The sequence below is a fragment of the Corvus moneduloides genome, chromosome Z, assembly GCF_009650955.1.
Source record: "Corvus moneduloides isolate bCorMon1 chromosome Z, bCorMon1.pri, whole genome shotgun sequence".
NCBI classification, from domain to species: domain Eukaryota; kingdom Metazoa; phylum Chordata; class Aves; order Passeriformes; family Corvidae; genus Corvus; species Corvus moneduloides.
In genome coordinates this window covers 58,965,830-58,983,278 of record NC_045511.1, presented here as the reverse complement: position 1 = coordinate 58,983,278, position 17,449 = coordinate 58,965,830, and the positions used below count along the sequence as shown (strand labels likewise).

The following is a 17,449-nucleotide window of genomic DNA, read 5'->3' as shown; positions in this document are numbered from 1 at the left end:
TTTTCATTCTATAGGTTTTGCCTCATGCAGTAACGAGATATTCTTAACTAGTTGTTATTTGTATTGATATTTGTAATATACACAAGTAGTTTAGTATGTTAACAGGTGTTCACTTAAGAGGGCTCACTTGTATTTTACCATATGTTTTGTTTGCTTGCAAAGAAAAGGCATCCTTCAAACAGTATCATGCCTTTTGTTTGTCATTTTGCAAAACTATTTGTTTAATTACTTATAAATCTTTAAAAGCATGCTTAAATTGAATAAACACAAATCTATAACTTTGAATGTCAGTTCAGGTATGTCTATTTATTTTTTATCTGTGAATTAACTTGTAGGAAGTATGGTAATTTACAGCAGATGATGTGATTGCGTATACTTGTAACACTTGCCATATGGTCAGGCAATGAAGGCTGTCATCTCGTTATTACTGAATGACAAACATCATGTTAAAATAATAACACACAGAATAGGAAGTGCTCACATTCATTTATCTTAAGGTAGAGTGAGTAATTGAAATAATATGAATGCTACCATCTGAAATGTCACACAGTTTATGCTTGCTTATCATCTATATTTCAGAACTATAATTTTGTTTGCCAGGTACTACATAATTTTTATCTCTATGGATATACAGAGTTATGATGGTACCTTAGGGATAGGTGTAGAAGCTATTCATTGTTCATTTCCTTCCAGCTGTCATACATGACTTTAAGTGCTACTGAGTGCAAAAGGTTGCTTTAAAGAACTGAGAAAATCTCAATTTAGGAAGGGGATTGAAGAAAGATATTGGTCTAACACATTGTCATTGGAGTAGAAAGTGCAAACTGTGATTCTAATCGTAACCCTTTGTTTCACTAAAGCATTTGAAAAAAAAATCCCTTTTATTTCTAATTTCACCCGATAACTTAATGTAGCTATAATGCATTGTCTCTTCATATTAAAGATTTCCTATCAAACTCACAAATTCAGTATCCAATTCACAAATATATATGAAGTTTGATCAGCTCTTGTCCTAATTTTCCATGTACATCAAGAGCTCTCATTTATTTGAATTATGTCTGTAGTACCCACTTTGTAAAACATTTCATAAATCTTCAAATCATTTAAAAGCATTGGCAAAATGTCCTTGTAAAAACCTGTAAGTAAAATCTTGCAGCAATAGTATGGTTTCAATATTTTAAGTGTCAAAGATAGTTTTGACATTTTGTATTGCTACAAAGTGTGGGAACTGGCCAGTATTTTACAAGGTTAGGAGTTCAAGTTAGCCATACACATGCTAGTATAGCTCCTGGAAAATCAGCCTTTCCTAACCATGTACAGAGAAATCTAGAACCCCTGACACTTAGCTTAGTGAAAGAGTGAAGGGGGTTGCGCTTGTACAAAAGCAACCAAAAAGATTTGTGCCAAGTATTGGAGTAAGTGGTTACTGAGCACAAGATTTGCTCTGATGCTCTTTTCAAGCTTCTGAGGAAATCTCTTAGACTAAATAATCACTTGAGTATCTGCTAAAATTAAAATTGCCCCTTATTTCTGGAAATTGTCTTTTATGTGGATATTCCAGAACATCCTAGAGAATCAGTTTATTGTTAATGGACTTCAATATGCATAAACTTCAAAGGACTTTACAAGCAAAAAAGGTAAAATGCTTCTTCAAAATTTATATGATAAACTTGTAAAATTAGTCTCTTAATTGAAACATGATAGATTTTCCCTTCTAGTAAATAGAAAACACATACTAGCTTCCATATTTTTTAGGTGTTGAATTTCTAATATATTTTTCTAGGATTTGTTTGGGGTTTTTTGAAACATCAAATTAATATTTTATTTCTGTATTTATGACACTTGAAAGAAATTGTTGATTCAAATAGCTAGTGCAAAATTGTCCATATTTCAAAGTAGTAATCCTTCTGAAAATGTTTTTTTTTAATTCAATTAGTATGTATAACCAAATCAGTAATGGGCTCAAGATGCATCAGGAAGATTCATTAGCATAGGATACTTAAACTTCTGTGTCACTTTGCCTGGAATTGTAACTTCTTTTACCATCTGCCCTTTGTTCAACAGCTGTATTATTGCGTCTAAAATGTTTTCATCTGTACTATGTTAAAATTATTTTTAAATGAAGGACTATAGGTAGCTTTTGTCCTTGCTCTTCATGTAATATTATTGTCATATAGTAAATATATCTGAAAACATAGTTTGGCGTTTTTACAGGACAGGTTGAAATATTGTGAATGCTAAAATTGCTTTTGTTAGGTACAACAATTAGAAAGAAGATTCAAAGCTACTGAAGGGGAATTAAAGAAACAGAAAGAAGTAAATAAAGACTTACTGAATGAGAAAATTTATTTGAAAGAATCTTTAAAGGTGCAAAAGGAAGATGGAGACACAAGAAAAAGAGAGCTGGAAATACTACTTAAGAGGATTTGTGAAATAAAAAAGAAAAAGCAGAACTTCAGTTAGTGATTGATGAGAAGGAAAAAGAAGCTGCCTCTTTGAAGAGGCAAGTGACAGAAGCTAACAGGTTGAGAAATGAAAGTGAAGATTTGCTGAGTCAAGTGCAGGAGCAGAAGTGTTTGCCGGATAAAGCCAAAGCAGTGGCAATCTCTGGGCAATGTAATTGCAAGATAACAGGCACCAAGGTTAAATTAAAAACAGCCAAGAAAAAGAGCTCTTTGGGACATCATGGAGCTTTACTCAAACAGTCCATCAAGGTTATGAGTAATGTATTTGAGAACTTCAGTAAGGACGGCTGGGAGGATGTGAGTGAAAGCAGGTACAGCTCTCATTAACTTAGCCCTGTAGAGGGGACACTGTGCATATGTAAAGCACTAGCAAATGGAGATTGAATTTCAACTACTGTTGATTTGGTATTCAAAAAAAATACTGTCAGATCCTTTGAAATATCTTGGGAGGTCTTGTTCTGAGCTTATTGACTGAAATTTGCATGCGAAATTAGCCACAACTGCATGAGTATTTGAATAGGTGCCAGGAAACCCAAAAGAAGGCAATGCTTGATTTCTTCTAGTGATGCTATTTTCATGCAGTCATGAGGCTTGAAATTGACAGTTTGGCAGGTTGATTTAATTTGCTGGCCCTTTGCATATTCACCACTGACAGCTAAGGATTCCCAGGCAAGCCTACTAAGTCAGTTTAGTTATCTTGTGACATGCCGACCCGGGAGGAGAAACATTTTTTCCCCTTAATTTAGTTAGATAAATTTTGAATGACCCATTTCAGCTTGCTAGCAGATGTCTACAAGCTGTTTAACATCCTTTAAATTAAGAACCATCCACACTAATTATTTCATGTATGTTTTATGCAGTCATTGTACCAACTTTAATTGAATGATGGTTAAAAAGTCAGTTCTTTAAAGGTAATGGTTACCACATACAATCTCAGTCATGAATCAAAAGGCTCTCTGAAAATTCCACTGGCAAGCTTCATAAACATAGAGAATTTTTGCTTCTCCGTATTATCTTCCCATATACTTGAGGAGGCAGCAGTTAGCGGCTAGGTAAATGGTTATCACACCTTGTCTTCCAAGGCTTCGTTCTAAGAGACAAGCAAAGAAATTTCTCAAGCCTGTATGTATCCAAAATACAGGAAACATGGGAGAAGAGTAAAGAAAATGGAATTTCTTCATAGACTTTATACTGGCTTTATATGTCATATGGAGCAAATCAATGTGAAGCTCTTCTACTGCTTCTCCCCCTGCAAAATAGAGGGTTCCTGAACACAGTGTCTCGAGAGAGAAAACAAATTAAGAACTGTGTTATTTGTCAGTTGTTATCATTATTGGTTTTTGGTTGGTTTTATGTATAATTAAATATTGCAGATCTGATTTTAATAGAAAACATACCTGTTTGCACATATGGAAACATGTATGCATGTTGTAATTAGTGAGTATTTAATTTGCTATGTTGTTCTCTTTAAGAACAAAATTGAGCAAGCACATTGTCATTCCACTTTAAGTTTGAAATGAAAAGTAATTGCATAGCTTCACTTGTGGCTAGCCATAAATACTACCTTTAATAATTATACAAATGTTGGGTTAGGGAATTCTTGTCGTAGAACAGTGAATATTTCTGAAAGTGAACTGTCAAGGTGTCATTCTTATCAAGTTAGGGAAATATCTTCATTTTGTTTCTTCTTCTGCTTATTAATAAATACCATTCTTTGTCACTAGTACCTGTCTCTGAGTTTCTAAATGCAAGCCTTCCATTTTCTAAATAGAACATTCCTTGAAAGCAGGTGGGGGAAATGTGTGTATAGTTAGAAATATCTCAGTGGTACTGCAGCACCTTTAAACCATTGCATTGATTTCTGTTCTCATCAGTCAATAATACATACCAGAGTGTCAGGACAGGTTATGGAAAGTATAAACATGTTTATGTGTGAATTCTTTTTGTCAGTTTGAGGGCTTTTCTCTGCTTAAATAGACTGCATCTCTAAACCATTGATTTTTATGATGGTGTAACTTAATTTGAACTCAGTTATGCTATTTTAAATACCTTGGTTTAAAAAGTAACAAATCAAAATAGACTTCTGTCAAGGGATTCCTTCACAAATCTGCTCAAACAAATGATGATAAATACCCGCTGATGTTATAGAAAAGAATATATCCAAGACTTCATGTTTTAAGGCAGACTTCTCTACCTTAATGTAATGATAATGTGGGGTAAGGCAGTGAAAAACTGGAAATTAGGAGCACATTGAGTGCAATTCTAAGGAAAAATTTGAAAAAGATTTAAAGTTTCAGGTCCAGTTTCTCTGCACAGCGTGCAATCTCAGCAAAAGGATTAACAAGTTTACAGAATTTAAAAGCACTGCGAAGGGGTGCTAAATAAGCTTCCTCTGAAGTGTACTTTCTGAGTTTGTCTCAGTCAACACTACAAATAAAGCTCAATTGAAAAAAAGTGTTCTTAAGTATTGTGGATTTACTTGTTTTAGTATAAAATGTGAAAGTGAAGGAAAGTAGAAATTTAGTAGTTTACAAGCCGTTCACAGACTAGAAATACAATCAAGTATTTTTTCATTTTTTCCACTTCTGTGGATTGTCACAAAAGCTGTCCTTTAAGAAGCAGCTGAAGTCTCAGGCCTCCCTGCATTGTAGCGAGATTGCGTTTGGCAGAGTAGAACATGAAAAAAACATTTCAGAGATAGATTTTTTTCTTCATTGTATTTGTAAAATGTGTTGAATAAGTCACTTTACTGTTTGGATTTTATATTAGTTTCCCTTCTTTCTTGCATGTGTTTATTTCTGTGTGCTTATGCATTGACTGTGGAACATTTAATATTTAGCTTGATTTGTTTTGTTTCCGGCATGGGCTACTTTAGTGACTCTGAAATACCAACTTCTGAAAGTTTGGAAACAGTGATTATGAAGTCAGTGCAAGACATTGATCCACTGCCAGACAGAAGTAAACAAGAAGAAAAAAAGCCCTGCAATGTGGTTCATTTAGAAGTCAAAAATGAGCAATATAATAAAAAGGTATATAATAGAATTTGTTTTGTTCTCCTGGGTGGAGTTTTGTAGTTTAATATTAGCACTGCTGTTCTACTCTTAATTAATTTGACTCTTGATATTAAAGTGAAAGCCTGCTTCCAGATATTCAGTGGGTGGATGCATTATATTTTAGAATATTTTCTGAACAATAAGTCTGCTGTTGTGGATTAACCCTGGCTGGATGCCAGGCATCCACCAAAGCCTTTCGTTCACTCCCTTCCACAGCTGGACAGGGTAGAGAAAATATAATGAAGGGTTCATGGCTTGAGATAGGGATAGAGGGAGATCACTCATCAAATACTGTCATGGGCAAAACAAATTTGAATTAGAGATATAAATTTAATTTTTTACTAACAGCCGGATAATGAGAAATAAAATAAGACCTTAAAAACACCTTATTCCCACCCCCCCCTCCTTCCCTGCTCAACTTTCTCCCCCCCAGCAGTGTGTGGAGACAGGGAATGGGGGTTATGGTCCGTTCATCACATGTTGTTTCTCCCACTGCTCAGGAAGGGGAGTCCTTCCCCTTCTCCAGTGTGGGGTCCCTCCCATGGGAGACAGTTCTCCATGAACATTTCCAATGTGAGCCATCCCATGGGCATCAGTCCTCCCCAGACTGCTCCATGTGGGTCACTCTTCCATGAGGTGCAGTCCTTCAAGGACAGGCTGCTCCAGTGTAGGTCCCCCATGGGGTCGCAAGTCCTTCCAGGAAACCTGCTCCAGCATGGGCTCCTCTCTCCACAGGTCTGCAGGTCCCTGCCAGGAGCCTGCTGCAGCACAGACCTCCCATGGGGTCACAGCCTCCTCTCAGGCATCCACCTGCTCCAGTGTGGGGCTCCTCTGTGGGCTGCAGGTGGATCTTTACATTCATGGATCCTCCATCCATGGGCTGCAGGGGCACAGCTGTTTCACCATGGTCTGCACCATGGGCTGCAGGGGAATCCCAGCTCCAGCACCTGGAGCACCTCCTGTCCCTCCTTCTGCTCTGACCTTGGTGTCTGCAGAGTTGTTCCTCTCACATATTCTCACCCTGCTCTTCTCTGGCCACAATTACATCTGCACAATCATTTTTTTCCTTCCTAAATATGTTATCACAGAGATGCTATCATTTTTAATTGGCGCAGTCTTGGCTAGTTGCAGGTCTGGCTAGAGCTGGCTGGCATTGACTTTGCTGGACATGGAAGAAGCTTCTGTCAGCTTTTCACATAAGCTAACTTTTTTCCCACTACCAAAACCTGGCCATACAAACCAAATATATCTGTAAAAGTATTTGGAGCGTATTTGGATGATTAAAAAATGTAAAGCTGCTGTAGGCTAGTGGTGCTGTCTCACAATGCAGACAAAGAACGCCACAGACATCACGTTAAACTTTCTCTCAGTCAGAAGAGCTATACAGAACAGGCTGACCTAACCCATAACAGGGAGACAGCAACACCCCTCTCTCCCTCCCTTCTAGCCAAATGGTGTGCTGACTAATCAAGCATAAACATCTCTCAGTTCGTTTGTTGTGCACTGGACGAATTGCTCCATCTTAGAAAGATACTTTTGACTCTCTCTGTGTCCAGGAGATTCTGTCTTGAGAAAAGTATGCTTTTAGCCTCTTCTTAGCCTATTTAAATTCATTGTCTGGGATTTGAACTGCTTGTCTCATTGCTAACATCTATGTGCTGTTTTCTCAGAGAAGAGGGCCAGCTGGTTTTGTCCCAGGTCTTTAGAGGTTCCATACAATCTGTAACAGATGACTCATTCTTGGACTTTTTAACAGTGTCTAATACTTTTTCCCTCCTGTGTTTGTCCAAATAAATCACTTCACAGAACTTAAAACATAAGCAGATATTATTATTTCTTAGTTCAAGAAATAGAATACTGAAACGCGGAAGAGCTTGCTGCTTTTAGATAACTAGTTTGAAATTCAGTATTTTGAATACTTAAATATGTAATACTGAATATAGCAGAGTATTAAAAAAAATTGTGTTTTCTTAGTTTCCAAAATTTTAAAGCAAATGCAAACTCTCTGGTCTTGTTAAATATACTTGATTGTGTTATTTAATCAATACTTTTTGGTCAGAAAAACTGAAAAAAGGGAAAATTCTTATGCAACCCTTTGTTGGTAACAATACATAGTATGAGTAGGTGTACATGATATATGTGAAAATCTGACCAAGTGTGCTACTCCTGTTAATCTCCTGCGGCTCCTGAGTGAGGACATACAAGGCAGGGAATCCAGGAGACTGCCCTCTCTTATTGGTAGTGTAGCACATCCATTACGATTCCTGTAGGGCGTGTATTTACTCTCTGCTCCTAGTGGAGAAGATAGATATATTCTGATTACATCTGTAACAGACTGATGGAATTGAAGCATACACAGGAAGCGTCTGGAGAGCCCTAAGCGTTAAATATGCTTCAGCAGAAGTCCCCTATTGCAGGAAAAGCACCTGAAAACATGGTTTATGAGTGTGGAAGATATTATTGCACAAACATTTAGTATTAATGGTTAGGAACACCAATTTTAACAGAATTCTTAAATCCATCCAGAGGATTTAAGGACCCTACTGCTGAGTCACAGTATTCTCATACAAAGAGAGGCTGAAGAAATCTCCTAAGTCTTGAGCTGTGCAAGGGGTTGGAGATGAGATAATTTATGACACAAGGACTTGGTCAGTTTTTCCCCATGTGGTATGAATATATAATACCCTGTGCACTATCAGCAGAGTTACGAGCACACTCTTACAATCATACATTTATTAAGAGCTGTGGCCTAGAGTGGAGATCTCTATCTTTTTGCTGCAGGTGTGGACTGTTTGCTCGTCATCTGCTGAGAGCTCGGTTCTTGGTCTTTCAAATTGTGTGGTGATTGTACAAATCTAGAATTCATTAATGAGTTATCCTGCAATGTCAGTAGTTTGTTCAGTGCAGCTAGTAGAGAATGTGTTGCTCTTTACTCTTCTAAATTTGCGTAGCAGCTATTTTAGATATGAATATTCCCAGGAATATGTTGCATGATATGACATAGAAATTGCAATCTGAAGACTTTAAAAATTAGATAAATGCTGCAGAATTCCTGATCAAAAGTGGTTAAAAATACACTGAGCATTTAATACCCAGGAAATTAGTACTTTAGATTTTAGACTATGCCAAACTCTGGCCATTTTTTTTTATGTATTGCAAACAACATTTTTCTTCAGTTTCTGCTTCTGTCATTGAACATTTGATAGGTTCTAGAAACAGCTGGTTTTTCAAATCGCATATTTAAAAGGCACTCAGCAGACTTCTGTTAAACCCCGGTCAAACACAGGGATCTTCTCTTGCATGTTCATATAGATGTATGCATCTTCTAGTTACAGCTCAGTGTCTAATCTGGTCTTCCTCTTTTTGAACTAATGAGACTGCTATTCCTTTTTAGTTTCACTTAAATATCTTGAAGAATAGGATGCTATAGACTTTCAAGTAATACAGACCATCTTTTTTCCCTACTAGTAAATTCATGCTTTATCTAAGCAAGTAAAGTATGTATTAACAGATACTTCATTTTTCTCTGAGATTATTTGGAAAAGGCCATGAATCACCTATAACCATTCATTATTTCTTTTACATTTGATGTGAAAGGCAGAAATTTTTACTCTTTTTTGGATGATGTTGTGAGAATGATTTTTAAATTAAAATTAATTGGAATTTATGTATAATTTGAAGTAATTTTTGTTCTTTCAATTCAAACTGCAAAAACTTGCACTATTGTGGCTGGTGTGCCACAATGAAGAGTGGCTTGCTTTTTACTTCTGGTTTTTATTGGTGCCATTAACAGATTAAAGACCTAGAAAAATTACATTCCAAGAGGAGGATCTGCTATCCCATACCATCTTATCCATCAATTCTAAGCAAAGATATGAATATTATATATTTCATAAGTAAGATTGATAAAGCATTCCTGCCTACTAAAACCTCTTCAATATTACACCAACTCACTGATATGCTGTTGCAAGATTTGCTTGTTTGAATTTGTATGTGTATTTTCAAATATTTAGCTCATCATTTTAAGGTGGAATTCGCATATAAGTGACTGTCAAACAGCATCTTTTCACACAGCTAAAGTAAGTTTTTACTAAGTCCCACCTAGTGAATCTACTGACTGATATGAGGTGTTTTATTACCTTTTGTTCATGTTTGCCCCTTGTAGCCAACACAGCCAATGCAACAAATTAAATGTATTTTGTAACAAGGCACTGAAGCCTTTATTTTTGGTAATATTGATCAGAAACTCAAGACACATTTAACTTCCAAGTCTGTATTGATTTTGTAGTGTTGGCACTTCAGAAAAAGCACAACGTGGAGTGCCTACAGGTTGACTGTTTCTATACATTTTATGTTTTTATAGGTCAACTGTTAATTTACCAGTTTGCTTACTGAGAAATATTTTAGAGATTTCTGAAGGGCCAAAAAAAAATCATAAATCATGTTCCTTATGATGATTTTGTCCATTTAGTAACATGCCATTTTATGTTCAGTGAACAGAGCAAAAGGGAGAGATACCACTGTCCAGAAACCAGCCTACTCTGTTGCTCTACTGCAGGAAAAAATTAAATCACTGCAGAAGCAGATAGCTGTTTTACAGAGTGAAAAAAAGTCAGCAGTGGCTTCCATGAAAAAGATTAAAGAAACCAGTGAAAAGCTAACAAATCAGCTACATTTGGCTGATCAGACACTTCACACTAGTAAACTGACCATAGAGGTAAAGTACTTTTCATTATAGTGTCTTACAATGTTCACCTTAATGCTATTGCAGTTCTGTGAATTTTTGGTAACACTAATTTCTGGATTTTAATTTATTATTGTCAAAATTATGAAATATTTTATATTACCATGCTTTATGTGAGCCAGTTATTATGTACAAATGATACTGAGGTTAGTGTGTCGACCCCATTCATTTATCCTTCCGTAAATGGCCTTCATGCTGATATTTTACATGTGTTCAAATGAGTAAGGTAAGTTTCACTTTTAGCCTGTAGTCTGCAAACTTTCCTGGTAATCTGATTAGCCCAGAACTAGCATCTGTTCTTCTGTGAAGAACAGACACTGTCTCTTTACACCCCAAGACAACTGGAGTTTTCTTCCAAAGGGAGCTCAGACGAGTTTCATATCTATTTAATCCCATCTTTCTCTGTTAAGGTGAAAAGCAAAAGAACAAAGTTTATGGAAATAGGGATTAGTAAAAGTATTTAGTTAACAGCCCAAGGACACCAACTTTCTTCTCTGCTTCAGTCTTCATTCCTACTTAATCCTTTTCCATGCTATTACTCCTTTCTGGTTTTCCCCATTCTCATGTATATATGTATTTTGTGTTAATCTATATGCAGCTCCTCAGCTGGAATTCTTTTCTGTTCATACTGTAGTGATTGGCCTGCCCTTTATAGAGCTGAATCAACAAACACTTATGCAGTAATTGTCTCCTGTTGGTCACACACATACCCTGCTTCCAGAATTATGGTGCTACAACAGATGGACTTGCTGGAAGGAGGCAGACATTAAAAAAGAAATCAAATCCCCTCCCCCTTAAACTTCTCTGTGTTTTTGTCTGCACAGAAGGCAGAAGCAGTATCAGGAGCAGCACTTTTCACTTTCTTAGGGCTAGGGAACTGCTAATTTCTGGAGGAGGGAAAACTTCATTTCTGTTACTCATTTTGCATAACTATATATGTGTAATGAATTGTTCAAAAAGTGTTTCCAAGGTCATTGGAACCAGTGGAGATCTGCCTATCTTACAAATAGTATCATAATACAAAGTTTCATGGACAGTATAAACTTCACAGGGAACTATGTGTGTAATTTAGCTAAAATGTTCTGATTTCTGAGACATCTTCATGATTTGCCTTCCTGGAAGACTACTCCTTAGGTGTCCATAGAAGAGCAATGTGAGAAATTAAATCGAAAAAGCTGTTATCAGGGAACTGGTTAAAAAAAAAGAAAAGGCGGAGGGGACAAAATTTGTGTAACAGAAGAGCGGGTGTAATGGAAAAGACTGACTAAAATGAAAACAGCATGGCTTTAAAACTAAACTGGTTTTCTATCACTCAGTTTTTCTGGAAGGTTTTAAAAAAAAAAATGGTCACTAGTCTATTTAAAGGGTGGTGCATTCTAAGCAAAAATAAATAAATGGTGTTGCAGGTACTCAAGGAAAAAATCTTTATTAGGCATGCACATTTTTTTCCTTCTCAGCAAACAATTCAAATTCCCTTTCTTACAACTAATTACTCTTCAGGTGCCATACTAGTGCTACCAAGTGGGAAATTTAAAGCAGAGGCTTGGGCTACTTGCCAGGTGAAAATTAAGGAGGTAAAGAACCTACACAGTCACTGCAGGGTAGACTCATGTTTTAGAGAGAGAACCCTGATTCAGACAGATCAAATGGTTGTAAAACACGTGTTTGTGTGTGGGACTTGTATGGGGGTTTTTTGTAAGAAATACTATCTAGAAGTGAACTTTTAAGATACTGCAAGGGAAATAATCTTTGTTAAGTTTTTTGTTAATACTTTTGTTACTTTAGATTTTAGAATTTTCTCGAGAGGTAGAAGGTGAAAAACAAGCAGTCAAATCATGAAAAAATAAAAGATTGACACAATCTCTGGATTTGGGGTAATCTTAAATACTTAAAGAGTGCCAAAATTACTAATATCCAAAAATAAACTTCTATTAACTGCCATAACCATAAAGTTCTGAGTAAACGTGTATTAAATATTTTGATCCTAGGCTAAGGTAAGTTTAGCAGTCTAGCAACTGTAAACATTAACATAATGGCTTGGACAAGATGCCATTTTGTCTGAATTTATCTAAGAAAATAAATCCTTTAGCAGACAAGGACAGATGTTTGTGCAGTCAGTCCTTTGTTATAGTCCCCAGGGAATCTAGAAGATCGACTCTAGATTTAAGATTTAAATGTTCCAGATGTTCATTTTGAGACAGATTTTACAGTTCATGCAACCTAAGGACTGTCTGGCATCTGTTGATTTTCAGAATATATATTCATGCATGGTTTTGTGTATTTTTCTTGAAGATCCACACAGACATGTATGTAGGTGTATATTTGTGTGCTCTTAAGAGTTCAGAATTCTGGATTTAAGTTCTAGTTTTGTTTGGCCTTATAAATTCTTTGCAGTAATGTAGATATCTTTGTTTCATTTCTGCAAAAGCAATTCCTTGTATATTTAAAAAAATGGCTGTGAAGTGACTGCACATGTGAGAATCAACACTTGCATTCTCTAAGGATTCACATTAACACTGAGTCAAGACCATCTGTACAGAAGTACAGTAGTTACATTTTGTTATTGGTGTATAGAAATCACAGCTGGAGCAGATACTTAATGCAGAAGCAATGGTATTTAGCATTTTCTTAGTTTCTAAGAAAAGCATTTGAAAGAAGTGGTTGTAAAAGTTCAGGATCTTTTTTCTAAGGTTTAGTCCCCTTCTCTACTAATTTCTACCATTAAGTGCTTATAAGAGGAGTGTATTTATTGCTTACAACACAGTAATAATAATTTTATGCAGTGTCATTCTTGTGGCAAAAATCCAGACAAAGTATATTGAATAAGAAATTAAAATCATAAGCAGGTTAAGTCACTAGTGCTTCTCTTATTCATGTCAAGTCTATTCAAAGGCCCACTGCTGAAATGTACCATACTTTTGCATCTCCAGTTCTCCAGTGTTTCTCAGGTGATATCACAGGAAAGCTGCATTGCTTTGTGGAATACTATGGGCATTTGCAAAGTGCCTGTGTAAGTCTACTTCAGTAGGAAATTTGAATCTCAGAATAAGAACAAGTCAACCTGTCAAATGCAGATAATGTGAATGTTTAAGTAAAGTTTTTTTCAGATGCATTCCTGCAGATATATACACTTCTGCTGAATTGGGAAGCTTTTAATTTTTTTTAGAAGCATATTTTAACTGTGACCCAGACAACACTTTTTTTCTGACAGCATTTTAAACATACCTCCAAACTTTATTTTAGCTATTTGATTTTCACTTTTCTCTGAATTTTAAGGGAACTTTTTCCCCCTGAGCTCATAGTTTGTTTATCTAATAGATTATCTCAAGCATTGAAAAGTGTGAGCATGGAAAGCAGAAAAGTAAAGTGCTAAAGAAAGCCTTTTATTCTTTAAAGGTTGTGGCTTTCTTTACATATTCTCTTGACTATTTTTTATTGCTCAGTGTATTAAAGGACAGGCCAAAATTCAGTGTTGCATCTGCAAAACCAGCATCACAGCTTCACTCCTCTTATGGTACCCAAATATAAGTAAGTCAGCCAATTTAGCATTATTCAATTACACTGAAACAAAGAAGAAACTGATGACAAATTTAGATGCATTGGAAATTATTGACAGAACTATTATTTATGCAAAGATCTCACTTAGACTCTGGTTTTCATGAAGGGTTTTTCACTCTTTAAAGATGTATTGCTATTTATATAACAATTTTTGTATGGTTGTGGTTTCCTTGAAGTAAATTTTATGAATAAATTTGAAATTGTAAACTGAATGCTATTTGTAATTATCCTGCGGTAGCTAGAACTGCTTTTGAAACTTCCTCACATTTTGTTCATTCCAGCAAATGTGTAATTACTTGGACAGGTTTGTGGGCTTTCTAGATAAACATTGTCCAGTTAGAAATGCTTGTAGATTGTTCCGGTTGTTTCCTGTCAAAACACTTTGATCCATGTCCTGGGTTTATGTGTTTGAAATCTCTTACATGGATGTACTCCAGGGCATTTGTGCATTTTTATTAAGTTCATAAGAGATTCTACATTTAGTGTCACATCTTCTAAATTAAGTGTTGGGTTTTCTTCTTTCTCTAGTAGCATGAAAAGATATTTCTCATTGTGTATGATAATGTTAATGATACCTACAGAAGATCTGAATGATAAAATTTTATTAAATGTTTTAGAATAATTGAAATTTGCAAGACTTCAAGTTAAACATAAATAGTAATTTATTCAAATAAACCTAGCAAGAAGTTACTACTACGTCAGTAGCATATGCAGGAATTCTGACTTTCATATATATAAGTAGTAAAAGAAAGTCAAAGTAGAGGTGCTAATAATGACTTCATATTTTAATAGGTAAAAAATAATCTAATAAGAATTCAAATTGCTTCTGCTCTGTTAAACAATGTTCCTTTCCATTCTTACAGGGCAAAGTTCAGCCTGGAACCTCTTACTTGTATGTATCTTAAAAATAAAAACCCTGTATATGTCGTCTTTAGCACTTTGCCAAACCTGATGCAAAATCATTTCTGCAGCTGTCCACCTTTGGCACAGATTGTAATGGAACAACCAAAGAATTCTGTGAAGCTGTTTAGGAAAAGTCTGTTCCCAAGAATGTGAGGAGAATCGTGATTTATCCCCTCTTCTATAGAAGCGTATAGATAATCTTTCCTAACTACTTTTAGTAAGAGTACTTTAGGTTAGTTTACAAGAACTGTAATCTTTGGACGCAGTACTCAAAAAGAAGTAAAGAAGATTTCTCAAAAATATTTAAAAATCAAACCAGCAAATTTTCTATTCTACTTTTTCTTAAAATGCAGCTGAAATGGAAAGGTAAACCAGAAGGAATAAACCTGTGGTAAACCAGGATATACTGCTGCCCTTTCCAGAGTTTGCAAATGCAGTCTAAGACAGCAGAGGTTTATCTAATAATTGAACTGATGAGACTGATGTTTTCTCAAAATTTGATTGAGAAATTCTGTTTTTTTACTTCTGATGTCACACTGCTTTTACCCTTGTTTATATTTGTCTTGAAAAGATCTCTTTGCAGGCGCAGTGTATAATTAAAAGCTTGAAACACACGCCCAGTCTATGTGTTCTTGAAAGAAAGACTCACTGTGTTGTTCCAGACCTGAGCAGTGCCATTATCTGCAGGCAGGAAAAATTGTCTGTAATTTACTTCAAACCTCAATTTTTTTGAATTTAATTTTAATTTCTGGGCCGTACTTGTAATTTTTGAAGGCTTTGAATTGACAATATTGAAAATAATAGGTTCTGGTCTGTTGCAGTTTTATTAAAGCTTTGCTGAACCAGATAAATTGAAAATCAGAGTATGCAGTCACATAAAGGCTGGGAACAGAGACAGAAAATGCTCTGTGACTCTCTGGGATTAGAATTCACCTTTTTCAAGTCCTACTCCAAAATTCTGCCTGGAAAGAAACAGTCAGCTAGTCAAATATGTTTGCTCAAACTCTATGGTTACTAAATGGGGAAATCTCTAATACTTCCTCTAACCACTGAGTCAGCATTGCTTCTTAAGTTGACTTGGAAATAAAATAAGGAATTGCCAAGGGTAAAAATGAGAGTAACTGATTTTTTAAAATGCATCTACACCAAAATTTTTTAATTATTTTGATATTTTGCTGCATCAAATACTTACAGCATCCTGAAGTCTGTTTTGTTAACAGAACTATATGTAAAATATATTTATCCTGAAACTGTGTTGTCACTACCGAACAAAAATAAAGCAAAATACTTTTTACAATTTATGTTGATCTTTGAAGAAAAATGACAATAGACATGTTGCATTATTGATGAACAGCGTTTGAAGTACTTTGCATGTAGGGAATGAGTCTCATTCATAAATTAAAAAGAACAGTTGGCATGAACTAGGACTGCTAGACTTATACTCCTGTCAAAATGAAATAACTTAGAGATAGGTAAATTCTAGAAAAACATAATATGAATTAAAATTTGTGAAAACTATGTGAAGTTCAGAGAATAAGCTTACAATAAAAACAATTTATATTGCTGTATCATGTAGAAATCCTAAAAAGCATTCTTCTATATTAGAAGAAAGAACCTGTATCAAAAGAATTAGCATGTTATTGTAATGTTACAAACAGAGGTTGTACACATATCTGTAAATATATCTAATATATTTATATCCAATAGTTTAATATAGTAATGGAACAGTCATTTAGATGATACAACATACTTGTATGCGTATTGAAATGAAATCCAGAAGATACAATCCTGTAATTTTTATGTTTTTAATGTCATGTGATATGAGCTTATTTTTCTTCACCTTCCCTGTGATTTGATCAAACTTTCCTTTGTATTGACTCTTATCTTACTATTGGAAAAAACACCATGAACCAAAAGAGAACTCAATTTTCGTTTTTTTCCTGTAAAAATTTTCCTGAATAAGATACCACTTGAGACCTGGAAAAGCTCAACATATACTATCATAATAGGATTTCCTTTTGTGTTCAGGGGAGTGTCTTCATTGAATTCACTGTGACCTGCACATTAATGAAAGTTAAGCATAAAGCTACACTGGATTCTTGAACCTTCTCTACTATGTAAAGTTCTATGGATAATATATGGTTTTGTCAGAGGATATTTATTCACCATTTAATCTCACACAAAGAAGTTCACTGATTTGGGAATTCATATGTTGCCAAGAGATTACATTTCAGATCTGGCATATTAGATTTTCTTACAGATTGTCACAGAAAACCGGTTTGCGTTGGAATTGGACCGGTACTCTTAGGCTTGTTCACCAGAGCGGGCCATGAATTATTCATTATTAGTAACTACTACTATTAACTCTGGAAGTTACTAAACCCTTTATGCATGTGCTTATTTCCACTCAGTTCATGGAAATGTCAAGACATCCTACTTATTGTGGTAAAATTTTTATTTGCTCTAATCTTGCCTATAGATCTCTCTATAGTGAGAGGTTCCTTTTTGTTTTCAACTTCTGGAGAAGGAGCAACAATAGAGGATGTAGCTGCATTTTTTTTTTTAATATTGTGTGATTTAGTATTCTGATAGACTGTGATATAACATGCAAGAAATAACTGCTTTGGGTTTCCATCAGCCATATATCCTCCCTTGGAAGTTTCAATTCTCTTTGCTGGGCTTTTGTGATTGATTTTTACCTAACAGTCACTCTTTTCTCTCTTTCC

General features: G+C 35.3%; 1 protein-coding gene across 1 annotated transcript in view; it reads left to right on the top strand.

The window, feature by feature from the left end:
- The window catches only part of CNTLN (centlein), a 183,597-nt gene that overhangs the window by 114,466 nt on the left and 51,682 nt on the right, over positions 1-17,449 (top strand). The window contains 5 exon segments of the mRNA XM_032097108.1: positions 2,257-2,440; positions 2,443-2,776; positions 5,341-5,495; positions 9,301-9,388; positions 10,010-10,235. Of these exon segments, the coding sequence (XP_031952999.1) occupies positions 2,257-2,440; positions 2,443-2,776; positions 5,341-5,495; positions 9,301-9,388; positions 10,010-10,235 (987 nt within the window).